Source organism: Lagopus leucura, unplaced genomic scaffold (genome assembly GCF_019238085.1).
Source record: "Lagopus leucura isolate 7727_CA_CO unplaced genomic scaffold, USGS_WTPT01 Super-Scaffold_806, whole genome shotgun sequence".
NCBI classification, from domain to species: Eukaryota; Metazoa; Chordata; class Aves; order Galliformes; family Phasianidae; genus Lagopus; species Lagopus leucura.
The window spans coordinates 4,427,491-4,453,910 of NW_024962260.1; the positions used below are offsets into that span (position 1 = coordinate 4,427,491).

Below are 26,420 nucleotides of genomic sequence, written 5' to 3' on the forward strand. Positions count from 1 at the left end.
AAGTGGTAAGTCATGTCAGTGAATTTATTTTTAATCAGTGTATAAGTCTATCTGATCATAAAGCATAGGAGCAGCAGTTATCAGGAACACGCTTAATACTTCAATATTTATTACCACAAAAGGTTTTACTTCAAAAAATACTTCTTGTGGACCACCTGCAGTTCATCTATAACAGACTTTGATTCACAGTCATCTTATCCCAGGCAAAATTTCATTTGAAGCTGGTACTTACCAAAGAAGCTTTTTCTTCTTCAGAAGCTTGCAAAGAATAAAGCTGTGGCAGCTGGACAATGGTTCATCAGCAAAATGAATGGGCTGTTATTAAGAGAATAATAGAAGAAGCTTAGAAGAAGTCTGCTTAGTGTGCTTATAGCTAATGTCTTCCTTAGGACATTTGCCTGTATCTTACTCTAAATTAGTATGTATCCTAGTTTCAGCTGGAATTGAGTGAATTTTCTTCCTAGAAACTGGCAAGGTGCTGTGTTTTGGATTTTGGATGAGAATCATGTGAATAACACACTGATGTTTTAGTTGTTGCTGTCTGAATTTGCACTGCCATAAGTTTATCAAGAGTAACACTCTTTGCTTTCTTTTTCTTTGTCTATTTGTGTGCTTTTTTTTTTTTTTTACATACTGCTCAATACAGTCAACGCCCTTTGTAGAAGGAACTCCCTTCCTGATCCCATAGGATGTGCCTGCTCCACAAAAACCAGCTTTCTTTTAAAGGAGTCTTACAGAGTAAATGAAGTATGGGAATGTGTGTATGCGTACACTCATGCATAAGTTCTTCCTATACAATATGGAATGCATGCAGGTTTCTCTTGCCTTCTTGTCTGTTTCCCATTCTGTAAATCTAGATAAAAACCAAAGGTAGAAGCAATAACAGACTTATATCTAGAGTTATGTTTAGAACAAGGAGCATCTCTTGATTCCAGTGAAATTAACTCGTGCTGCAAGTCTTGAGTAACGATTTGAAGAATTAAGCTGCAGCTTTCTCTTACCATGGTGTACCATGGGCACTCATGGTGTTCCATTGGTAGCAGTAATAACAAGACCACTAGATGAGACTTCTTTCTACCTCAGATTTTTATCCTCAGTGAGCGCTTGGCTGGAATCTTTGACAGCTTTCAAAATAAAAATAGCAAGCAGACAATCTGTGTTTCTGTGATGGGAGAGAAATGTTTAATTAATCAACAAGAATGCATTACAGAGACAGCAACATATGCTTTACATTATCTGTAAATACACTGTAAGGTAAGAAATAATAGATGTTCTGAGTGGGGACAGCATGCTCTGATCGATAGTAACTTCAGCAGAGCCAGGTAGGAGGGTAGCAGTTACTTAAGAGGCCTGATAATGAAAAATTCAAGTTAATTGTCTGCCATAAGGAAGAGGCTGAAGACAGAAAAAAGACATTACCTGTTTTGAACGTAACCTTCATTCCTTTTGTTCAAATCTGTTCTATGTTTGATTTTTAAAATATCTTCAAGTCTTCATGTTGATGAGTGCAGAATAAACAATGGAGCACTTTGGGCAAAATATCAGCTTCCAGTTAGGAGTGTTTGCATTTTTGTAAGAACTGTTTCCTGTTTTGTGAAATGCTTTCTGTATGTTGGCCCAAGGAAGGAAGCCAGCATTATACAATCAGTGTTCTGTTCCTGTTTATTAGTTCATTAGGTGTGTTGTGTATCTGTGTGTTCATACGTATACAATAGAAATAGGTTGTTGGGGAAGAGGTGATGAAGCAAAAGTGAAGCTAGCAGGTTATCTTTCATCAGTAGGTCTCAGTTCATCACTCACCTAGACTGTAGATTTGTTTCTGGTATGGTATGCCTTTATATCTATGTTCTGTGCTCTATTACTCCAGCTTTGAGCCAATGCTAAAGGAAGTCTTGATTAATGTAATGGTGAGTCACTACTGCAATACATATGTTCAGTGAGGACAGGAAGAGGTTGTGGATTCAACCTTCACATTCCGCTCTTTGACAACTGAGAGCTTCTTTTATGCCTTCTTGTTGCAGTCTCACACATCTTGCATTTCTTTCCTCCATTTTCAAAAGAAGAAGAAACATGTTTTTTTTTTTTTAACAAATAGTTTCCCTGTCCTGAGTTTGAAACAGGTTTTTAATGCTGCCGCATCTAACTTACCTAAATGCTGCAGTTAAATAATTATTTTCCCATATTCTCACTATTTCTCATCTTTGTCTCACCCTTGGCTGTATCCTCTTACATCATAACACAAATAGTCAAAGAATCAGTGCCTTCCTAGCTTGTACTCCCACACCAATATTCAGATCTTCAGCTGAGGTCGTCTCAGCACTCCATTCACCAAAAGGTTGATCCTGGTTTTTAGGTGCTAGTGTTCTACTTTTCTATTTGTAATAATAGAAAAAAAAGAACGTTAGAGTATTCCAGTTGGTTTGAGAGGTTGTGCAGCTACACAGAAAGTGGGAGAACCAGCAGGGAATAACCAACTCATTTACATCAAATGCAGAAAAGGTAGGAATAAATTGCCTGCTTCAGTGATTATGAAATCTTTTTAAGCACTTCAAACAAAGCACAATGGACGTGGGGCAAAGCTGGCAGGCTCCTCACTGCAGCTGTCAGATCCTGAAACTTAGGGAATCAAATGCTGACACTTAGAAGGCTCGATGGTTCAATTACAAGTGATCCTAGGTAAAGTCATGATATTTTTAGCTCTTTACACAATGCACTGTGCTGTTCAGTATAGGGCCCTAGAGCCTAGACTTCTCCAAGGTTTTGGAATAGAATGGTGTCATAGCTGTGCTTAGCTACAGTTGTTAATGTTTTTGAGAATGTGGTATAGATGGTCTCGTCCATTTCTTAGCAAGTGTGTGTGTGTTAGTTTACATAAGGAGTTCAGCTCTCATACTGATGCCTACCATGCCTAATTGCACCCCGGTAGAATGATAAAAAAGGAGGTTGATGTACTTTGGAAACAGCAAAGTCTTGGACTGTGGATCTTGTCACCTTTTCTCTAAAAAGGTTGGTTCAATCTGCATCTACAACAAACAGTTACCGAGCCCTGAGCTACAGAGGCAGATTTTAAAGAAGTGATTAAGGAACTCACTGCTTGGCCGTGACGTGGTTTGAGTCGGGACCAGGAATAAATTATCCTGTAGGTTTATGATCTCTTCATTAAGGTTCTGTGTACGGTTAAACTGCTGTCTGTCAAAGGCTCCTTAAATGTGGAACTGTGAGAGTAGATGGCAGTGAAGTTGTGAGAACAAAAGTAGCAACTCTGTAGGATTCTTACAGAAGCCAGGAGCTTTCTGTTGTAAGAAGCTCACCATCATTTAAGCCAAATCTATGCAGTGATTCAGACATAAAATATAGCTCCACAGAACTGAACGCTCTTTCAGCACCCACTGGCATGAATAAATCATCAGTTTTATTGATCTGCGCATTTTCAGTGATAACTGAAAATGATTTTTCATTAAAAATATTCTGATTGGTCCAGCTTCTTAGTAATGGATAGTAATAACCAGAAGCAAGCACTCCTGGGAGAGGAATCCTACTCAGTGCTAATGAAGAATTTTCCTGACTGGGCTGTCTAACGAGCAGGTTGTAGGATGCCTTCATTTCATTTGGCTGGGATGATAACAGTTGGGTCTGTGAGAAGCTTTCCCCTCTTCTATGTGAGTTATTAACCACATCCAACAGTGGTGGTACCAGCTCAGTTTTAAAGCCTCTTAAAAAGAGTTTCATTGAAAACATGTCATGATCAGGAACTTTTCTGAACTGAACGTTAATGCTTTGGACAGTCTGTATCCCATTAATTGGTCTAGTAAAAAAACCTAAAACATCTGCTCCTAAACTAAATTCTTAGCAGAAACAGAAACAGTCAGCAAAGATTTTCTGCAGTTACTGTGGTTATGCAAATAATTTCATCAACGAAACTTTGAAACCTTTAGATTCTGTATTTCAGAAAGAAAACTTTTTTTTCCAACTAATGCTTTATTTTCTGTAGTAATTTCTTGTGGAAAAGTATTTTGATTAATACAATGGAATTGATACGGTAATCCACAAAACAGCATTTTATAATGTTGACACAGAAGTAAGCGATTAAGCTGGGATTTGTTCTTCTTGGTAGAAAAGCTTATCCATTTTCTCCTTCAATGATAATCTTACACTAAGAACCTTGTCAAAATTTCACAGGGGGAGAAATTTGGTTTTCAGGAGACTAAAGGGAGTTCTTAGGAGTAAGCATGAGAGGAGCTGGGCTTTGATCCCAGTCCAGCAATGCACTGAAGCACGGGGTCGGTGTGCTCGTGTTCCTTCCCTGGGAAGGGGGTGAGCAGTCAGCCTTGGGATGGCTCTGAAGAAGAGTGATGTGCCAACACTGGTGGGTTTTTCAGTGTAAATGGAACATAGTACAAGAAACCTGCCCACGGATGTGAGCTACCTGCATGCTTTGGGACCTTATAAGAGATATTGAAGTCCTGCTTTCATTCACTCTGCTTCATGGTCTAGATTCCATGCTTTTTATGTTACAGTCTCCCATAAAAATAGCTCAGTGGAAAAGCATAAACTTTCTTTGCTTTCATTTGGATCACTTTTATATCTCAGGGGGCTCTGGCTCAGCAAGCAAATGAGCCTACAGGCTTGTTTACTTTAACTGCTAAGTCAGTGCCAGCATTTGGTTCTTGTCCAGTCATTTAATCTTCGAAGCTTAAATAACTATTTGTGTTAGAGTGCTTGAGAAAGGAAAGCTTGCTGGTGGACATAGCCTTGAATGGTGCAGTGCTGTGAGCGCTGACGGATCCATGGGAACCCTGTAGGTTGAGCCTGCTGTTTGTGTGTAGGGAGCAGCTGGCCTTGGCTATGGGAAAATGCTGTTGGTCAAAAATGGATTCCTTTTGGGCAGTTAACTTTAAACTGATGAGGCTAGACAGTTTTTCTTCCTTCAGTTCTTTGTAGTGTTTAAAATACCTTTTGCAGAAGTAAAATCCAAACTTACATAGCATTTTAAAGAGGTTGATTTTTATTCATCTACATATAGATGGGAGCATGAGATGCACCAAGCTTCAGAAGCCGTGCTTACAGAATTGAAGGCACTGGGATTTTTGCAAGAGGTTTATTTATAGTTTTCGGAAATCTACAGCATGATTCTCAACTTTTAGAGTGGAGAAACCTAGTTGTGCCAGAAGATCCCGACCAGCTGCTGATTTAACTGGAGTTAAGCCTAACAGCTCCAGCTCTGAATTTGGCTCTGCATCTAAGGAAGGCTTCAGTTAGTGAGATTTTCAGGGGCTGATCTGTGCTGCGTTTGGAGAAGGTGAATTCTTTTGAAACTAGTGCCAAACTGTTGATTGATTTCTACAGATACGGTCATTTTGCTGCTGCTGTTTATACCATTCCACCTCATTTATGGCAAAAAAAAATCATGAAAACTTGTTAGCTTTTAGAAAGTCAGAGATTGTGATGAAAGATAGACATCTATCTCCTGAAGGGAATAGATTTCACTGGACAATGTGAGCAGCTTGTTTGCTTTGGATGAGATTTTTATAATGCAGTCTTCCCTAATAACAGGACATCGGTGGAATGAGGTTTTAATCAACCAAATCCTTTGACTTCCATTGTAAAATACATTATGCTTTGAATATTGAATATGCAAATACTCTACCTCCCACTCAAGCTATTTTCAAGACCTTAAAAGTAGTTTTAGAAGTGAAGAGAATCGTAGTTTGCTTTTCATCCTGGGGTAAACTGACAGAAGCTAGTTCAGATTTGATTGGTGTGTGTAGTCACACACAATACATTTCACCCTTTACAAATGCACTGCACTGTATTCCACTGATCAGATGAAACCTCTCTGGATCTACTCCATCCAGACAGAGCACTGCGTCTCTTAAATGATTGGGGAGATGCTATTTATACTCCGTGATGTCTTGAAAATCACAGAAAACTTGGTGTTATCTAAGCAATACCAAAAGGAAATGAGTCTTTTCTGTTAGCTAGGTGGGTATATGTGAATTTGCTATGACAAACAATTCATTCTGGTAATATTACACTAAGTGTGCCAATAATATAACAATGACAGTCCGACTGTAAGAGGGCTGCCTCTGCTGCCCTGTGCTGTGGATTAGGTGACCTTGTCTATCCTTGTCCTAGGTAGCACACACAATGTAAGATGGTATTCTAAACCACACATAGTCCGATCTGCATAGAGCACATTGAGTAATTTGTGGGTTTGTTCTTTCACCAAAAACGTTTATAGCTTTTGGCTTTAAAAATAGTTGTGGAGCATAGCAAGAGAGAAGCAGCTTTGGCCTAGATATTGCACAGGATGGCAGATGAACAGGGTTGATTTCATTTTGGGCACTTTGCCCAGGCGACTTTTTATAGAACATACAGTTACTCTGGGGGTTCTTAGGCTGTGGTCGCACTGGTTTTTTGGATCCCTTCTTTAGAAGGGAAAGTGGCATCATTTTGCAAAAAGAAAAAAAAATTATCTTAAAATCTAAGTTCTGTTATGTTTGAGCTTTAAAGGTGAGGTGGTGGGGCTCCCATTGCTTCCTGATCCTGTCATCTGTTTGCTCTGCACATGCTGAATGCTCCTGTGAGGAACACTCTGAAGCCTGTTCATGCTGCATCTACTCTAATAAATTTTGTTTTCCATCGTTGGATCTGAGTGCATTTCAGAGCTGTGACTGGCAGCTCCAGGAGCTCTGCCTGTTCGACAGATGGAAAACATTCAGACAAAGAAAAACATGACATGTTTGTTTCGGCACCTGATTTTTCATCTTGCAAATGGAGCACGCATGCATTCCGGTGTAATTTAGCTGTAAGGATGTGAATTATTTTGCTTAGTCTTTATTTATGAAGCTATACATTAGTTATTCGTTATAAAATAGTCTTTATTTATAAACTATAAATTCCCCAATTCCTCCAGATTTGGGTGCAACATACCGCATTTCTCTGCTTCTATGCAAGGGCTCTTATTTTCCTGCTTTTGAAACTTCAGCGATATCATTTAGTCCTGAAGGAGTCAAGGAAAGAGAACATCAAATTTCAGCTATTGAGGACTAGCAGTTAAAAAGCAGGATCATCTTTTTCCATGTCATGTTCCCTTCTGCTTTCTTACCATGTTTTTGGTGTGCTGTGCTGTTTGGGGTTAGGCACTGCTGATCTGCTGCTCTGCTAAACATGCAAATTCTTATCACATTAACTTTATTATCCGTGATTCTCAGAACATTAGTTCAGTAATTAGTTTTCCAGCTGTCAAACAGTGGTGAGTAGAACTGAAGGGTCTTTCTATATCAAATGGTTGAGCTGGGATAAAGCAATGGAGATGGATTCCTTATCTCACACAGCAAACAAACGCTGCTGAAAGTAAATAGACTCTGGGAATCCTTGATTCCAGTCCTCTGTTCTTAACCTTCAGCATGCAATCCAAATAGGATAATTCTATTTTATAGAGGATCAGTCTGTGATGGAACCCTGCCCTTTTTCTCTTGAAGTTGAACGGCACATAGTTCTGTTCTCTCTCATTGCAGCTTAAACACTATGTCAATAAGCTCCGGAGCAAGAACACAGTATATAAAAGGAAGCGACTGGAAGTAGCAGAAATTACAGCTGAGTGTGGCATCCTCCAGCGGACAGAAGAGCTCCTGAAGCAGCGGCACGAGGCCATCCAGCAGCAGCTGGTAATGCAGGCGCTTACTACTCCTACAGTCCACCACTCTTCCTTCCTTTCCAACTTGCTCTATAATAAGGTGGATGCTGTTTGGTTATTTTCTAATGTATACCATCCTAGTGTCATTAGTAAAAGAGTCGTTAGGGAACCAAATCTGTATGATATGCTAAGCTGCTTCATGTTCAGCAACTGTTTTTTACAGGGAGTCATGAATGTTCTGCAATTTCTTTTCAGAATGAGGGACACAACCCTACTTTCCAAAGTCAGTGTTAGAGCTTCACTAACTCCAGTTAGAGCAGGGCTGCATTCTCATGTTAGGTTTTCCACCTGATATCAAAAGTACCCCTTTTAGCCCTGGGCATTACAGCCTGTCAGACTGTATGCTGCTGCAAACATCTGCAGAATGCTCTCATCATAGTAGCAGCAGCTCCTTGCAGACACAAATGTTTTCCTAAACTTATGCTTGTAGAAGATTTTTGAGGATAACTGACTTTGGTGTTCATGGACAGATGATACTTTAAAGAATGAGTGTTTTGCAAATTGCAGATCAGCACCTAGCTTCCAGTTTACTGAAAAAATACCCTCCTTCCATACTTAATGAGCAAGCATTGCTAAGGACTATCACATCAGCACTTAATGTAAATTTTATGTAATTTAATGCAAGAATGTTGTAATCTGGCACTAACGTTGCTATAATTAATACAGTATTTCTTTAGCTTGACAGTTGTTTATAAAAAATCAGCTACTTTGCATCTTTTGATTAAGCATTTGGATTTCACATATTGAGCTCCTTCACAGCCTGACCTAAAGCCCATTTCACATCGTGGAAACCTCCTGTTAATTTCATTGGGTGTGAGATGGCAGAACAGTGATGTATGACAGGAAGTTGTTGCTAGCTTGCTGTGCAGGCACAAGAGGAAAAGTTTGTTGTGGCAGCTACGTTACTAATCGCTTTTAAAATAAATGGATTACAGTACTTCCCACTTTCTTACAGTATTTCATCTTTATGAAGTAATTTGTGCAATTAATGGACTCACATTCAGCATTTATTTTGTGTCTGCAGCAAGCTATTGAAGACAAGAAAGGTATTTCTGGATATAGTTGCACTCAGGAGGAGCTGGAAAGAGTATCTGCAGTGAAGAGCGAAGTGGATGGAATGAAAGGCCAAACATTAGACAACATGTCTGAAATGGTGATGTTTGTCTCTAGCTGTTTTATTGCCTCAGATTCAATATCTGCTTCCTCAGAGAACCAAGTTGAATATTTTGGTTGGGTTTTTCACTTTTAATATAGGTTTATATAGAAAAATAGGTACTTTCAAACAGTATAGATAACAAGTTTTGTCTGTTGTCTATTTTGACTAATTTTGTCTGTTATTTGACTAGATATTTGACTCTTTTACAGCATCATTTTCTAAAATGCATGTAAATCACTGGAGTTAAGTATTCATTTAAAGATATTTCATTTGTCTGAAGAACTAAACATTATTTCTTCTCTTTAGCCTCATTTTCAGTTGTCCTCAGATCTGTAGTATTTTAATTCACCGCGTAGCCATAGAAGCAAAATATTATAAAGGAGCCAAAAGCCAAATAGCATTCTTTAAAATCATTAGGGCACTTTAAAAATAAAGTGGTAGAATCAAAACAGAATGAATCTCAAACGGAAAGCTGGGCAGAATGTGAGTTTTCAGTATAAATATTTTGAAGCGATTCTGTTTTAGCAAGTTCAAACTTTATTTCACCTATGCAGGGATTTTTTTGGTTGGTTCGTTTATTCAAAGATCTCCTCTGTCAGTCCAGCTCTGTGCAGCTCCTTTGTTTTTCCCCTCTCCTGAAGCCATTCAGGCATCTGGCATGTGGGTCTGCTGCTCTTGCCTGTGGTGTTCTGTTAAACAATAGGAACAGAAGTGGTCTGGTTTGTGGTAATGATTTCAGTGCAACATGGGCTCTTTCCCTTTGTTAATTAGTTCTGCACTTATATATACTTCAGTCTTCTTTTGTCACACAGTTGGTTTTTTTCCTCTCCGTATTTTTGTCTTCATCCCTTTTCACCTCTTTTCATGATCCTAATAATATAAACTATTAATGCACATTATCAGTGTGTAACATTTAGTCCCTCTTTCAGGTAAAGAAACTGAACGCTATGGTGGCAGAGAAGAAGTCGAGCCTCGCTCCTGTCATCAAGGAGCTGAGACAGCTGCGTCAGAAGTGCCAGGTTGGTAGAAACACTTCAGAAGGCTTTGAGCAGTGCTTATGGATGAAATAGGGTAGGCAGCAGGCAGACGATGGGGGGCAGTCCTATGTTTTGCTCTGCACATTTCTCCATGCAGTTAAGTGCTACAGTTAGAGCAGGAGCTTACTGTCCCTATAGATTTGTATATCCATACACATTGCCACTGAGTTATTTGTACCTTTGTGGCTGAGGTGTACAAGGCAGGAACTGAGACAGTGCAGAAATGCACGTTAAAATATGGTTAGTTTAAGTTTGTTTTCATTTACCAGACACCTAAATGCTTCAAATACCACAAATCTCCACGGTCTCATCAACTCTAATTGCATTCTATGTTTTGTGTTGTATTTTTTTTTGGTCTTGAAGTAGGTTTATTTTAATGCATTAAACTTTCCTCTCGTTCTTCAAAATTAAGGTCAAATTCACAAATGAGCGTAATTCACAGAGCTCTGCAGTGCTGTGTAGGGATGTAATCAACTCTGGAGGAAAGCTGGAAATAGCAGACGAAGTCAGGAATGATGTTCAATGAGCAACAAGTAAAAGACTGGAATTTTTAAAAGCTGTATCACACTGAAATTTTGTCCTTTATAGTAATTAAAAATCAAAACAACAAAGACCTATAATAAATAATAAAGATCATGGTTCAAAATCACAGCAAAGTTAACTTTCAAATTAGTTTCGAAGCTTTTTGTGCTTCTCAGCTCTAGTGATCGCAAGTAACTCTTTTTTAAAATAGATCAGAAATAAATTTCATCCCAATGGCTGTGCACATTGATCTAAGTCCTATATTAGTCTGTTGGAATGACAGATTTATCCATCTGTTTTCAAAATTTTACAGACAGCTGAAGAAGTCATTCAGGTCCACAGCTGCTGTAAGTTGGCTCACGGACACAGAAGTAAATTGAGCTACTCCTTTATCTATCAACTAAATTTCCAGAAAACTTATTTTTAATGGTTCTATTTAAAGTGTCAGCGAGTGAAATCCAGCTCAGCCATTTGTTGCATACAACTAAAAAAGCAAAGCTGTTTTTTCGTAGGTAGCAAGCATATTAATCCCTTCTTAATCTCCATCTTTGTAATTATTTTTCATTTTTCTTGCAAGCGCTGCCCTAATGATCCGCCATGTTAAGGCTGTGGCTGTAAAGAGGAAATCTGCATGCTATGTTGTGATGTACGCAGCCTGGTCACCACTATGCAGCCTTACTGTGTGTGTGTAACAGTACCCACGTGCCTGCTGGGTTTACATAAGTGTCAGGGAGCGTGCCAGTAGCTGAGGTTGATGTGTGAGACCAAGAGCCTGCTTGAATGTCACATGTCAGTCAACTGAAGATTTCATTTATGTACCCTTCTGCCCTTCTCCTATAAGGAATTAACGCAAGAATGTGATGAAAAAAAGATCCAGTACGACAGTTGTGCAGCAGGGTTAGAGAGCAATCGCTCCGCACTGGAACAGGTAAGATGGTGGCTTGGTCACAAGGTTACTAAGCGCTGTGCGACGTGTTACTCTTTACGGTTCAGTACTTTCCCTGCCTTCCCTCTGGATATGGCAGCTCTAGGTTCACTTCAGGTGGCAGTGAGTCAGTGGTGATCCGCAGCTATGCAAACCATGCCAGAAGCTGCTGTGGACTGACTGCGGTCCCACGCGCTTCCTGTTCTGAACAGCAGCAATGAACTCAGTGCTCCATCAGACCGTCTGCTCAAGTCCAGCACTGAGTAGCAGGAGTAAAAGAGGAGGCACCTGCCAGAAACCCTGCTGACCCGAGTATTTGTTAGAAAAGAATTTCACAATAAAATGTTAAGGATTAATTTATCAAGACAAATCTCCATGTGCATTTAGCATACTCTTTAATTTAGCAAAACCAATCCAATGGCTAATTAGTGCACTAAACTGATGGCAAGGATTTTTCATTAGATGTGACTCATCGTACATTCCTGAAAATTATGGACAAAAATAAAACCTTTTTTTAAAGAAGTAATTACAGCAATGTAGATATATCTAGGAGCTTGCCTGTATGTAGCTGACATATTGCTTGAACTGCAGCACTTTTGGGAAGGGAGGTACTTAAACCAGTTCAATATTCGGATGTGGGAACAGCATTAATACATATAAAATATGAATCTGTGGATTGTCTTCTATGAACTTTGTCTGGATTTGGTTTTTCAAGGGCTTGCCAGCATAAGGAATTTATTTCAAACTAAAAACAGCGTACACTCAAAGTGTAGGTGGATGCATAGGTACTCTTTCTCTGCACTGAATGTACCTCTGTACGGCTTAATCCAAGTGAAATAAAGAACTCCACAGACAAACCTATTTGAAGTAGACCTTCCAGAAGGACTGTTCTTCAGTAGCCAAAATTCTAAAAACACATAAGCAATGAACAATTCAGAGTTATGCTTTTTTGTGTTATGGACTCTTATGGTTTATATGGCAACATGAATGGATTTCAGTAAGAACATCCACTGAAATCTGATTCTTGTACTACAGGAAGTGAAGGGACTTCTCGAGGAGAGCACTCAGGAAGAAAGCAACTACCACTATGTGAACTGCATGAAGAAAGTAAGGTCACAGGAGGGACTAAATTATTCTGCGAAATGAAATAGGAATTATGTATTTCTTAAAACATTTGTTATCTTTCGTTATAGAATCTAGAAATACAGCTGCAACGTGTGAAAGAAGAAATGAAGATATATGTCTCCCCAGATCCACAGGAGAGACGGAAGGCAATTCGGTAACCACGTTAGTGTGTTCCTTTTGTGTTAAGCTGAAGGATATTCAGAATCTGAGATTGAAGTTAGGAATTTTCTCACTGGCATTTGAACTGGAGGAGTTCACCTGATATATTTAGAAACACTATAATAATCTAAAAATAAGCATCTTGAATTCCAGTATATGCTGCTGTAAACCTATGAGTTCTCTCAGACATACCAGAAGATTTTCCCCTCCTGCTGGAGATTATAGGCCCCAGATAGTGGCTTTAACTTGCAGCTCCTGTTGGCACAAGGTCAGAGAAGCCATGCTTCAGCTAGGTCCCACGGGAAGCATGGCTCTACCATAATGCCTCTGCCAGGTTTGCCCCGAGATTCCAGCTTGTGGAAGATATTCCACCTCTTGAAGAGAGCAACCACGCACTGCCATCAGATTCTGGCAACTCCTTGCCGATCTGCTGTTCTTTCAGGTGCAGTAGCTGTTACCATCACTCCTCCAGAAATGGAGGACTGAATATACACACCCTAACTGGTTTTGTTTTGCTCCTTTTTGTGGTTTCTGTGCCACAACAGTAATTTTCATCTTTATTCTTCATTTAATTGACAGGACAGTTGCATCAAAGTGAGAGATTTTTCAAGACCCTTTGTCTTTGTCTGGTAGTACTGTATGTAGGAGTCTCTAGAGAATCCCATTTTTAGTTCATTGCAGAGGGGGAATCAGCTCTGCCCTGTACCTCTCTGTTTCACCCCCTGCATCAGTGAGCATTCCTGCGGTTGACTCTATTGCAAGGACTTCAAAATCCATAGCAGTATTGATCTTTGTGAGGCCTTTTCTTACATTTCTGCCTTTGTATTTCAGAGACATGACAGGTTGTTACTTGAGATCTGTGTAAGCTGTCACGTTAGAACTGTGGTTCATGTATATTGTTTGGTACAACGTGCCAAAATGTCTCACAAAACTGTTCCATTCAGAAAACAGATCAAAAACATGACTGAACAGCACAGCAAAGACAAAACTTAGACTAATAATTCTGCATTTCGTTATAATGCTTCAGACTATTTGTTAAGTAGATGTCACAAGAAGAAAGCCTAAAGCTCTCTATCATTTCTCAAAGGAGATTGTAGAAGAAGTTTATTTCCCAAGTTGTCCTGTTAAGCCTCTGCCTTTCAGAATAATTTCTGGTCAGTTCTGTTGCAGTGGTGGCAACTAGGGAAGCAATCCGAAGTGGGTAATCAGCATAGCATCCCAAGATTGTTTGGGTTGTTTTGTTCCAACCCCTCTACTGGGGACACCTCCCACCAGGTCAGGCTGCCCAGAGCCCCATCCAAATAGGCAGATATCATCCAGCATCACCTGAGGCAATTTCTTCATTGGGAAGTGGACTGAAAAAGATTTCTCTAACAAAAACGGGCAACAGTGGAACAAGTAGAAGTGTCAAAAGAGAAGTAGTTGTGAGGAGAAAGCTCAGTGATGATGCGAATATTCATTAGTATGAAAGGCAGCAGGGCAAGCAGCTGAGAGGAAACAGGGGTCAGACAGCAGGCACTGTCCTTTTATGGCTCTGCGAGGAAGGGGAGGATCTCGGTTTATTCACAAATGTTCAGCAAAAAACGCTGCAGCTCAAACACTTGTGACAAGAACATCCACACTGCTCGTGTTCACACACAGCCACTGAATGCAAGTGCTGGAATTTAGGGTGAGTCCAGCTATGTCATTCCAGGTATGGTGAGGAGAATGTGAGCGAGCATTACCACTCTCTCTGCTGTCCCTGCTTTGCTTGCTAATGGTGGGCACAGAAGCTAGAGAAATTCTCCCTCTCACAGTGACAATACACATTTCTGACCTTGTGTGAGAGGTTGCAGACCAGCTGCATTTAAATGAATTGCGACAAAGCTCAGTATAGGGATCTTCACAAAAAAAAAAAAGATTAAAAAAAACCAAACATGTTTTTAGACATCATTTTAGAACGTGAATGTATTTTTCAGCAGGCGCTGGAATGTAAACGGAGTGAAAATGAACCATAAATAGAGCAGCACTTTCCTAACAACGTATTGAACAAAAAATGTCTTAATTCCAACCCTCTTTTTTTTGAACATAAACTCCCTGTTCCGTGGAGTCAGATCTTAGGAATGTGAAAAGTTAATTTTCTTCTCTAAAAATAGAATATTTTTTTTTAAATGAAGTTATCAAGTTGCATTCTTTCCAGTCATCATTATAAATAGTAAAGAAAGGCTTATTACAAAAGACATCTAATGTTATTGCTTTGAAAATTCTATTATACGAAAAAATATTTTTAAGGCCAAATGTGTGTGAACATATGCTGTGTGCCAGTGGAAATAAGAGTCGGTGTTGTTCTGTCTCTCCAGTTTGTTGAGGATTGCTGGGGATCAGCTGTGTCTGCGCAGCGCTTGGAGCACTCAAGACTGCTCTGATTTGTTCTGGCTGGAATTGTCCAAGAGTGACAGATCATAAAATGATCCAGCTGCATTCCTTGCACATCCATTCTGTGGGGAGCATGGCAGGCAGGACCAGGTGGCCTGGAGCCCAAGTGCTCTGGTCAGAATTGTGGAGGGCCTCATGGAAATGGAAGGAATATAAGCAGCGTTGGTTCTGTGCTGCCCCTCACTGCGCTCCAGCAAACTTCACGCTCTGATTTTAGGAAGGCTGATATTTCTTTTTGGAAGTTAAAATTTCTCTATGCAAAGTTCTTCTGTTCTGAGCGATTTGAAAAGTTCCTGATATGAACTGAGTTATTTTATATTCCATAAGCAAGCTCTGAACTTCTGACTGTACCATTACACTCAAAATATGAGCATTTACTTTTTTTCAAGTAAATTGGTGAAGAAAGAGATTTTGTCCATTTTAGAAATAAGTTTTAATGCGTCCGAACTGTGCTTTGTAATTTTATATTGTCAGGTTTCAAGTATTGAGTTTGCCTGTGTCAGAAAGCGATCCGGCCACTGTTGCAGACAAAGGTGTACAGCCAAGATTTTTTATAATGAATGTCAACAGTTAACGCTCCTACACCTATATTTAGGCACCCAAATGTGACGGCTGCTTTCTGAAAGCGAGGGACGCACGGCGGTTCCTTTGCAGACTGGATTTGAAGTACTATTCTTTCTCATTCCTGTATTTTCCCACTCATTCTAACGCTACATTTGCAGCGTTTAAGGGCTGTGTATTTGTAAACTTTGATGCTTGTAGAAAGTAGGCTCCTGGCGAAGTTCAGAATACGAGCATCTAAAACTTCTTGCTGTTGCCTTCAACTTTGATGCAGCAATAATTACGCCTGCTTCAGAAATGCAAGAGATCTTATCCAGTATTGCCTCTGCCAACTGCACGCCTGAGAGAATCAGAGTGATCTGATCCCTGGTGTCGTGGGATGTGTTGTCTAACGACAGAAATGTTTCTTTGGGTTTCCTCTTCTGACTTACCTCATTTATGAGCCTCCTGATACGTTCAGAGTTTTTTTTGCTTTAATCATTATTCTGACATACTATAAAGAAACCGACAGAATTCATGATAAAATTGTTATATATTTCCTTTAGAGAACAGTATACGCGAATGATCCTTGAACAAGAAAGCCTTGGGAAGGTAAGAATGAGGTTTTTACCTTTAAAAAAGATGAAAAAATGAAAAAATTGCAGCATTCATATTTTTGTGGAGCTTACTATCAAAGGCTGTGGTCAGTCCTTTATAAAAAGCCTATTGCAGCCTACAAAGAAAATTCCATTACTGCTGGCAATGGTAATTAATACCCTGAGAAGAGATCATGCTAGCTCTTCGGGGCTTGATTTCCTGCAGAGTATAGCATGAGCCGCTTGTAAAAGATAGTCAACCAGCTCAACGTGACAGCACATTCCCAGTAAACCATTTGGATAAGAAACTGAAACATGGACATGACAAACTGTGCCAGCTCAAATTTGATGTTGTATATAAAGCAACCTGTTGATGACAATAAATTTTGGGCCTGTCAGCCTTATCGCTGTTATTAAAGGCCAAGGGATCATCGTTGTACCAGTGCTAAACAAAAGCAGTTGTCCACTTCTTAATCTTGCACAAAGCTCAGATCAGCACAGAAGGGGTCGGATGTACCATTCACACTTAACGTCTTTCTTTTATTGGTTTCCTTTTTATGAGTGAGTGTGAGTGATTTTTACAGGTCTGAGCTGTTGCTATTATGATCAATAGCGAGTTTCATTGTAAAACATTAATGTGGTGTTTATAAGATGATCATATGAACGCATTGCAGGCTGCTACTTGAGACTGGAAGAGCTCAGTATGGAAATAAACTCAGATTCTAGCATAACTTCTCAAATATACGAGACGGTTTTAAAACTCTGGAGCAGTTGTTTGTCCATACAAAGCAGACGCCTAAATCCCCACTGCCGATTCATTTATCACTTGCAAGGAGTGTTACTAACTTGAACAAAATGTAATAATTATATTTCAATAGCTCGTAAAAATCCTTACCATTCTTTTGTCATTCCATTGCCTGTGTAAGCAATTTTTGGACATAACCTGTTTCAGCAATCGAATATTTTTTGTTTTTTAACAGAAATTACGAGAGAAGCAGAAGGTTGTACGGGAAAGTCATGGGCCCAATATGAAGCAAATTAAAATGTGGCAGGATTTTGAGCAGTTAATGGAATGTAAGAAAGAGTGTTTTGTGAAACAACAAAATCAAACAGCTATTGGTCAAGTCATCCAGGAAGCAGGTAAAGATAGGCTTGTACTATGAACTCTTCCTTCTTTATACCGACATCAAGTAAGAAGACTGTGGGTTGGCTTCTCAAAGGTAATCTCTTTGTTGCTTTCATCATTTCTATTTAAATTTGATGTACATTATCTGTTTCTGATGGATAAAGTGCACCTAAACTTGAAGTTGTTTGTCCATTGTTTAAGTGACAACAAAACATAGTCAGGAAGATCTGTTATGAGATCTGTGCTGGGGTGAACCTCATCATAAATCTTTGTTTTAGAAGGCTGGGAATGGCATGCATCTGCAGAGAGATCAAAGGAAAACAAATCCTTTTCCAGGGTCACAGAAAACTTATGTAATTGCTCTGCTCCTTATTCTGTATCACTATGGTTATATTTTTGCAAGGTCTGGTACTTGATATTGTATAATTGTAGACCTCCTGGCTCGGCCGTCTCCTTCCCCATTGTCTTTATTCATGTAGTGTGACTGGCAAGAATGGAGCCATTTTCACTCTGAGCTGCACAGAGCTTGCTTGCACACTCCTACTCATACTTTCTTTGCATGGTTCAATTAAAGTGATTGTGCTTCCAGGAGACAGTTCATTGCACTAGCGTCAGGACTAGGTTCTGAGAACAATTACTTGGATTCTGAGATCGTTCCATTATCTCTTGTTGTTTTAACAACTGTGTATTTCTTGCATATAGAAACATATACTTCTTTCTAATTTTTCTTAGCTGTCCATGGGAAAGTGTTAACTGTGGTCCACTAAAACCTTTCTCTACTGGAGATACATTGCTGTTCTGCCTGTGCAGTATGGTTCCAAAGTGGTTGTGCCAGCCAAAAAGCGACGTAGAGCAGGGATGGAGGGCTACTGGTGAATGTAAATAAGGCACAGTGTTTCCTGCGTATGGTAGGGTATGCAGAGCAGATATGCACGGCTCCTTTATATTCAGGCTTTGACCTGTGGGCCACAGGCAACTGTCATGGCCCTGAAAATTGCATCACGACACCCACAGCTAACCCAGGGTAAGAGGAATGCAGATGAGGCTTGAAACTCTCCCTCACGCTTCATCATTTCTGATGAGCGCCTCTTTGTCACAATCAAAAGACCAGAAGCAGAGAGATAAGTCTGGGTGACGAGAGCTGCTGCTGTTCTTCTGGAGCCTCTTGGCTTATTGAATTTTTTTTTATTTTTCCTGCCTAAATAAAAATGTTTTTTTTTCACTAGTAGTTTTTTTTTTTTTTTTTTTTAATCAGATGTAATTTGGACACAAGAAATGATTTAGCCTTCTCTGACACCTAATTAAGAGATCTGCTATTTTCTCTGTCAAAGGAGGGTTTGGTAACTGTATAATTCCTAGTTTGTCTTTACATTAAGTATATTTGCTAACAAAGCTTGAATAAAATCCAATGGCTACATTTTGACTGAATGTTATTTTCTATATTTCATAGGTTTAAGAAGTAATAAAAGTAAATTCTTACTGACAGGTTTCTGGCTGGGCCACAGGAGAATGGTTTGAAAAGCTTAGGGTCATTGAATTACATTTATTCCAGATGCCCCCAAAAGGTTCTGAACCCACTGTACGCCTAAGGAGCGTGTCCAGAGATACTCAGGACATCCTCATGCAAGCCCTCCCACACTGCTGAATAGCTGAAGATAGTTTTTCTCAACAGCTGCACGCTGATCTTTCCCAGGACGAGGAGAAGCAGCACATTCTCCACTACGCACGCTATCAGTGAGCATGGAGGGAGGGAAGGATGTTGTGTGGGACACTGGCAGTGAAGTGTGGAGAAGGGGCTGCGTTGCCACCAGCAGCCTTTTCCCTGGGCATTTAGGTTACGTAGTGATCAGAGCTGGAGGACAAAGGCACCAGCACAGGGAGAAGGGGCATCTCATATACTTCAACATTTTGTAACAAATCCCTAAAAACCCTTTTTGACCAGACCATTTATACAAAGATTTATTGCAGCCATTAGTCTGCTGCCCAGGGAAAAGCAATGCTTTTGAAATTCATAGCAATGATGTCGAGTAAGACTGAGTGTAACCATTTTCCCTTCTTCTGTTCAGTTACCCTAAAAATAGTTCATCTTTCTTCCTTGTAAAAACAGTTTATTGCTGGTTACTCAGTGATGACGTGATTGTTGCTCTGATCTGATTAGCTCTGTCATTTGTACAGCACCGAGAAAGGGCACAGAGATTATACACTACAGCAGCAGCAAAATGACTTTCTGAGATGAAGCAGAAAATCATAATGGCTGTTATGAAAAGAAAATTGGAAAAACTCAAATGCTATTTTTAACTTTTCTATAAGTGGACATTTAATAAATGCCCCTTAATGGTTTCTGCTCACCGGCTTTTCCGCGTGGTTTGTGAGTTGAAGGGAGCATTCAAAAGTCTTTGACTGAGTTTTGCAGTTTTACTTCCTCAATTGTAAGGAAAAGCTTATTCCTAATATATATATTTATGTAATATAACTTTATTACTGTAAGCTAGCTAGTCAATAAGATTAAACATACTATATGGAAAAATAGCTGCCTTCTCTTGGCAAAGGCCCAAATAAAGAAAATGGGCATAGCTAAATGTGGGCTCTCTGCACTTACCAAATTTCCTCCCGTTGGAACGCTGATCGGAGCAGTCCCTCACCAGCGACTGATGACTTTGCTTCAGAAGGGTTCTCCTCATCTTTATCCAGAACTGGATGAGAAGGTTTTCCAGTGGCATTGTGCAGCTTTGCATTATTTACTCCTATTAACACCAACTGTCCCTGGAGCCACGGGAAAGCTCCCCATGGGCCTAGGAGATGAAATAGTTATAGACATCAGAAATGGGCACGAGAGAACAGTATGTCTACTGTGTTACATAAAGAGCCATTTTATCATCTGAATATGGGATTATTTATACTACCATGTAGCTTCCATATGAACTACAGAAAGTGTTCCTATACTTTAAGTGACCCAGATCTGGGAATACTTATTTGTACACCTTTACTCACACACAGGTATTATGACTTCTGTAGTATAGTTGCCCACAAACATGGAAGTCCTACTATTGTATTTTACTGTGTTTAAATATACAGCTTTCCAGAGCTTTCTTGATAAGGCTATTTTACGGGCATGATATTGATCTCTGTTACAAAATACAATACAGCAAGAGTGTTTAACAGCAGTTCAGAGCTTAGACAACGTGCTTACGATGGGCATTTCCTGATCAATAAGAATGAATGAAGTAGCCAACAAGCAACACGAACAGTTCTCCAAAATGACTTGCTGGTTCAGGAGCTGGAAGCGGAGAGCTTTTTCTCTTTACATCACTATTTCATGTCTGGCCCAGATCAACAGTGACTCCAAGTTCACCGTGAGCTACCTGGCCGCTGTCCTCAGCAAGAGATGGAAGCAGAGCCATTTGGCAGGAGCGCTCTGAATTCCTAAATCACCACTCTGGCAGCGTCTGGTGAGCCTGGAGTCAGCTTCCACAAGAAGGCAGGCAAACATGACTGGAAGACAGCAGAGACTGAGTGCTGTTATCCAAAAGGTGTCACCTTGGGAGAAAGGCCGTAACACGCTGACAGCGCAGTGTGGGAAACTCACTCCATCACCTTGCTCAGGGATGAGGACCGCATGGATGCACGCAGGTCTGCTTTCTCTCATTGGTGCTGCATTTGCTCAGATGTAAGTGAAAAAGACAAAGAGCTCATTCTCAACATTTGCTCTACGTTACCTTTCGTAGCAGTGGGTTTCTGCTGATGGGATGCTGTTAACTCTTTGGCTGCCTTTCTCTATCGTAACCTGCAATGGAAACAATTCAAATTTGCAGGGACACAACAGTGTTGCAGCGAGGAAACTCCACATGAATCACGAGGTTATCATAAGGTATCAACTTTATGGGCATCACCCAATTGATGAGTTGTTTTCTAACCGTCGTAATTTGACCCATTTGCAGATTGCTTAAAGAGTTCTTTAAATTTTCAGCATGAATTTAAAATAGGTTCTTTAAATTCTCAAGTGCTTCTGTACTGTTGATTGTTCAGAGGCAGTCTCAACTCCCAAGGCAGTCTGTTTCTTTGAAGGTCACTGGGTGAAAAGGGTATTTTTCACAATTGCATTACACTGCTTTTCATGCTCCCAGTTTACAGAGGGAAAGCGCTGTCAGCCATGTGCTGTGGGAACGTCAGACTCAGTGAGGAGCTGTGGTACTTGAGGCAGGGAGCAATCACACTCCAAGTAATCAGCAGGAACTGTGAGACAAATCCTGCAGTCCATACACTCACAAAACCCTCACTGACTTCAGTGGGAGTTTTGCCAAAATAAGGTCTGCTGGATTTAGCTCTTCCTCCTGATGGAACAAGTGGAAATTAAAGGGCCAGGAGCAGATTTGTGTGACAGAGAGAAAAAGAAGAACCATAATTATCTTAAAATTAACAACTTTTGCCCGAAGCAAATCAATGTTCCATTAGAAGCATTTAATTTACAACAAGAATCAAATGTTTGTGTGAGTGCTTCTCAGCACTACCAAAATCCACTACGCTTTGATTTTTAGTAGACATCTGTGAGAGGCTGCCTTGCTCGATCTCGTGTTGGAGTATTTATAACATTTAATATATCACATCACACATTACCTTGTATTTAACAACATTATTTACATTTGTTAGAAGGATAAGAAGTGTATTTTAACCTTTTGATCATATCTCCATTCCACATCATTTTCAGACAAGTACATTTCTGCAAATCAGGACACACGCCGCCGGCATTTGCTGACTGCCAGGAGCTGGAGTTCTTTTCCTGCAGGTGCTTCTACAAAAGCCGACGTTATTGCTCTGCTTCAGCCCTCTCTATCATTACAGAATGACGTTTCATTTTTAAGCTTCTCAATTTTATTCCAGTAGGTGCTTCATTAGGTTAACTTTTGAAACAGGAGAAAGCCAAATGCCGCACATTTTGCTAATACCAGAAAAAATGAAGTTGGTAGGAGCATGGAAAATGGGACCTGACTCCTTTTCAGAGGTAAATTCTTTGTTCTGCTTCTTCCTCATTCTCCTTATTCCTGCTTCTTTCCCCTGGAGTGGAATAGAAAATATGCCTGGCAACTTAGGAAACAACAAGAAAGGAATAAAGGTATGCATCTTATACAAACAGTGACCACTTCAGGGAAATAATAGAGGACTGAATCTCATCATATCTTCCTGATCAATTTTACAACTGTTTCATACTGAAAAAAAGTCTCAGTTCAGGTTTTCTGCAATTAAAAATTTGAATGCAATTTTATAAATGGATTCCCGTTTTTTGGAATACCAGTCAAAACTTTAAGGTCTGTACAACATGAAGGATGCAGTTTAGTTGGTTGACACTGTTATGGTACCTTCTGGCAAATAAGCTAAAGCTTGGGCATTTCTCTGGAGTCAGCACATCAATCCCAGAGCCATTAATGACAAATTACCAACAGCACAAAGTGATTTTTTTTTTTAATTTGGAACCCTAAAAGTTGAATATCTAAAAATTATGCATCGTGTGGAAATGTTGCATTTGCATCTCAACCACCATCTCGATGATGTGTTCCTCCAAGGCAGCATCCTGTGGACTGCAACATTCAGAAACTTGGAATTCTTTTGGAGTATTTATAAAATGCTGTACCCACCTCCCTTATTCCATGTTTTGAAGCTTGCCATGATTTTAGAGCATATTTTAAAGAAAACAGAACTGTATCAGAACACTGAAAGTCACCCACAGACAGCCTGTTTCACTGATGCTTTACATTTACACCGCATCTTTTGTCCTAAAGGATTTCTCTGCTTCATTTTCATTCTATGTAGGCTGATGAGAGTGCTCAGGTATCTGCAGGAGTGAGTCAGGGAACGCTGGGAGATGTGCTTCACGTTCAGAGGTTAGTAAGGAACATGGAGCGTTTGTTATTTCGTGGGTGCTGACATCGCCATCTCAAATCTCCTTAAGGAAAATAACTTCTGCAGCTGAAAACAAGAGCCCAATCTGAATGCTTTCGGTGAAGAGCTGGAGCAAGCTGTGCTTCACCATGGGTCGTTATTGCTTGCTATTCCTTTCGTGTTTTGCATTTACCACACTGTACTTCAAACATTTGCATGTGAAATGCATCACTTTAAAATCTGTGGATACTGAAGGTTCTTCCTGCTTGTTGATGTAATTGAGTGAAATGAAGGTTGATCATAAAATGTAATGAGAGGGGAAGAGAGAACTCTTACGCTGGAAAAAGCACTATAAATATTTTCCTGAGATCATTAACACAACCTTGTAACGCTTTGCCTCGTGCAGCGGAAAGAATTATACAATCGTTTTATGAAGTTTCTGAAAAGTGTTTACAATTCCATCCTAAATATATATGGCTTTTTTTAAAGCGTGACAAACAAACAAAAAAACCCCGACAACCCATAATTCTGAATGCTGTATTCAAAGTTATTTCCAACCTTTGAAGGGATTCACTTCCCAGGGCTCGGCAGCGTCAAACAAATGTTCGACTTTTATTCTGACACTTCTTGAAGAATTTGATTGAAACTATATATGTCGAGATAACACCCAACAAAGTGCCCCTCTTGCGTTTGTTTCAAGATATTTTTGGAAGCAACAGAGACGACCTTGGATGGAGCTGCTTTTCCAATTTAGGACTTCATTTGGTCTAAGAGAGTAAAATTATACTCTTCAGTCCCTTTGTGTGCCCACAAACAGAACAGTGTTGTTACTTTCTGCTATTGTAAAACTGTTTTTCTGTACCTTGTTAGCAGTGTCAATCCGTTGAGGATAAGAACTGTTTTAGGTAATCCACAGTTACGTTCAAACATACATATAAATAGTGCTCCAGTGTATCACATGTCCCTGGGAAACATTGTGCAATCTAAACGAACTGTGCTCCTTTATGTAATGCCTTTCTTTCTTTATAGCGAGTGTTAACAAATAAGCTTTGGCCTCTGTCTTTGCTTATAGACATCAAGAATCTGATTTCAAGCCAGGGCTCACACAGACTTGATGTAAAATCTAAATGAGGAGAGTGGTAATGCTGGTGAATGCGCTGCGGTGGGGCTGCCACCTGTCTGGATGGCAGGAGAAACATTGTTTGTCAAGCTTCAAGTTTAAATCCAAGGTTAGGAGCCAGGCCCTCTGCACTTCTAGAGAGGGGGGGTGGTTTTCTTTGGATTTAGGTTTGCCAGCTCTGCAATTGTGTCTGCAAAGTTTCATTACATCCAATCAATTGTGTTTTAAATAGTTTGCATTTAATTTTCTTTATAATCAATATATTTTAATTCATTTGTACTACTGTCTGTCACAGGCATACTGCAGTCTGTAACAAAATGAAATAGTTTGTTGTGATTGTAATGCATTTTCACTGCTGTGAATAGAAACAATTGACAGAGTACAGTATTCTTGTCCTTTATCCTGTATAGTCCTATTTTCTGTTTAGTGTTTACTGTCTAATATCTTTGTCTCGTGATATCTAATGGGCAAATGCAAAGGATGAACAGAAACTAAATCTAGACATGCCAGTGTGGTCTGTTTGATATAAGTGGTATATGCAAATGCAGATGTAAGTGTACCACTTAAGAGTATATTGTTTAAATACGTTTGATTGTGCTCCAAAATCAGTCCTTCTAGTTGTGTTTTACACTCGGTATCCTGATGGCTCCAGTGTTAAATCTAGAACATGCAGTGCCTGATTTTATGGCATTGTCATGTACAGTAGCTGCGGGCAGCTGAAGGGAAGCAACTGTGAATAGATCCTGGGAATCAGCATGTATGTATGACTGTATATATTAGCATATCGTGTGCACAAATCAAATTAAAATAAGCTATTTGGTGCAGCAATTTTCATGAGAATCTCAATTTATAAACAATGCTTAGTAAAATGTGTTGACCACACAGACAGATAAACAAGCTGCTGCTATTATTTTTACTTTCTAGATGAACAAACCACGGTGCAGAATGAAATGGAATGCTTGGGCCATCCCTGGGCTTTGGCCTAAGGGTACAGCCAGGGTCCCCCACCTGATACTGTCTGAGAGAGATGCTGAGTTTTGCCCTGACTGTTGCTCTTCAAACAACCCAGACTTCATCCTGGATTGATGTTTACCAGCACAGCAGTCAGTGTCCCAGCTTTGGGTATCCTCATGTGATCTCTGCCATTCCCTAAAAGGTAATTCAGAAGAAAAAGAACAGTACGTTTGCAATGTGTGAAGGAAAAGTCATAAGAGTCACAGATAAACAAATATGATACGAATGCAAAGTCATTTTTCTGAAGGAGTTTTTAATTAAATTTTAACGTGGAATTTGAAAACATAACAAGTATCACGCCTCCCTTTGCTGTACTTAATGGAGTCAGTCAGACTGAACAGGAGAAGTTTTGTTACCCAGAGATCTTTTTACAATCACAGAGAGAAATATCACAGGAGAAACACGGTGCGTGTGCATACAACAAAGACTGCATCTCTTCATTATAAAGGATAGACATCAGTTTAGGGCAACTTATCTGTGTGGGTCCAGTTAACATTCAGCCTCTTACAAGTCTCTACTTTGTACTGCAGCTGAAACATCAATCATACAAATAGAGCAGAAAAAAAACAGGAAACTTTCCTCAAACATCTGAAGGAAATGAAGAGATTTTTAATATTCAGTGTTGCAATCAAAAACACAAGGAGACGTGACTGTGAAAGCACATGAGAAAAGCTGTCTGGCTTAAAACATGGCAAGGAACAAGAGAGTTTGGGCACCTGGTTCATTGCTCCGGCCAGCTGTGGTCAAAGCTGCTGCTCCTGCTCGTTTGGGGTACTCCTCAGTGTACCACCGTGCTGGAACCAGTTGGAAGTAGATCTTCTCAATACACAGGCAGTGGATTTAGCACTGGAGCACTAAATTTTGCTTTTATAGGTGAGATCAAATCCAGGGTCACCTCAGTTAATGAATAACCCAGTCAATTGTGATAGATCCCATTTATTCTGATAAATTTGGCTTTAAAAATTGAACTTTTGTTGATACAAGTGTGAACTACAGGGGAATAGAAACATGTTTTCCCCGTGAAAAATATTCAGTTGTGTCAACAACACAAAAGAAACGTTCCTATCATTCTTGAAGAGACCTGAAAAACCATAGTTTTCACAGAAGAAAAA

The 26,420-nt window shown here is 39.7% G+C and overlaps 1 protein-coding gene and 1 long non-coding RNA gene across 2 annotated transcripts in view; one reads left to right on the forward strand and one right to left on the reverse strand.

Annotated features, from left to right (window-relative positions):
- The window catches only part of IFT81 (intraflagellar transport 81), a 45,840-nt gene extending 19,847 nt beyond the window's left edge, over positions 1–25,993 (forward strand). Inside the window, exons 11-19 of the mRNA XM_042865599.1 lie at positions 7,521–7,670; positions 8,724–8,852; positions 9,785–9,874; positions 11,256–11,342; positions 12,375–12,446; positions 12,533–12,618; positions 16,145–16,190; positions 17,155–17,314; positions 25,219–25,993. Coding sequence (XP_042721533.1) covers positions 7,521–7,670; positions 8,724–8,852; positions 9,785–9,874; positions 11,256–11,342; positions 12,375–12,446; positions 12,533–12,618; positions 16,145–16,190; positions 17,155–17,314; positions 25,219–25,280 — 882 coding nt within the window. The 3' untranslated portion in view covers positions 25,281–25,993. The remainder of the gene's footprint in view (positions 1–7,520; positions 7,671–8,723; positions 8,853–9,784; positions 9,875–11,255; positions 11,343–12,374; positions 12,447–12,532; positions 12,619–16,144; positions 16,191–17,154; positions 17,315–25,218) is intronic.
- On the reverse strand, positions 1,131–21,475 carry LOC122176751. Its single transcript, XR_006177824.1, has 3 exons — positions 20,663–21,475; positions 19,900–20,092; positions 1,131–1,162 (listed from the first exon to the last, which is right to left on the reverse strand). It is a non-coding gene; the product is annotated as an uncharacterized LOC122176751 (long non-coding RNA).
- Positions 25,994–26,420: the final 427 nt, after the last annotated feature.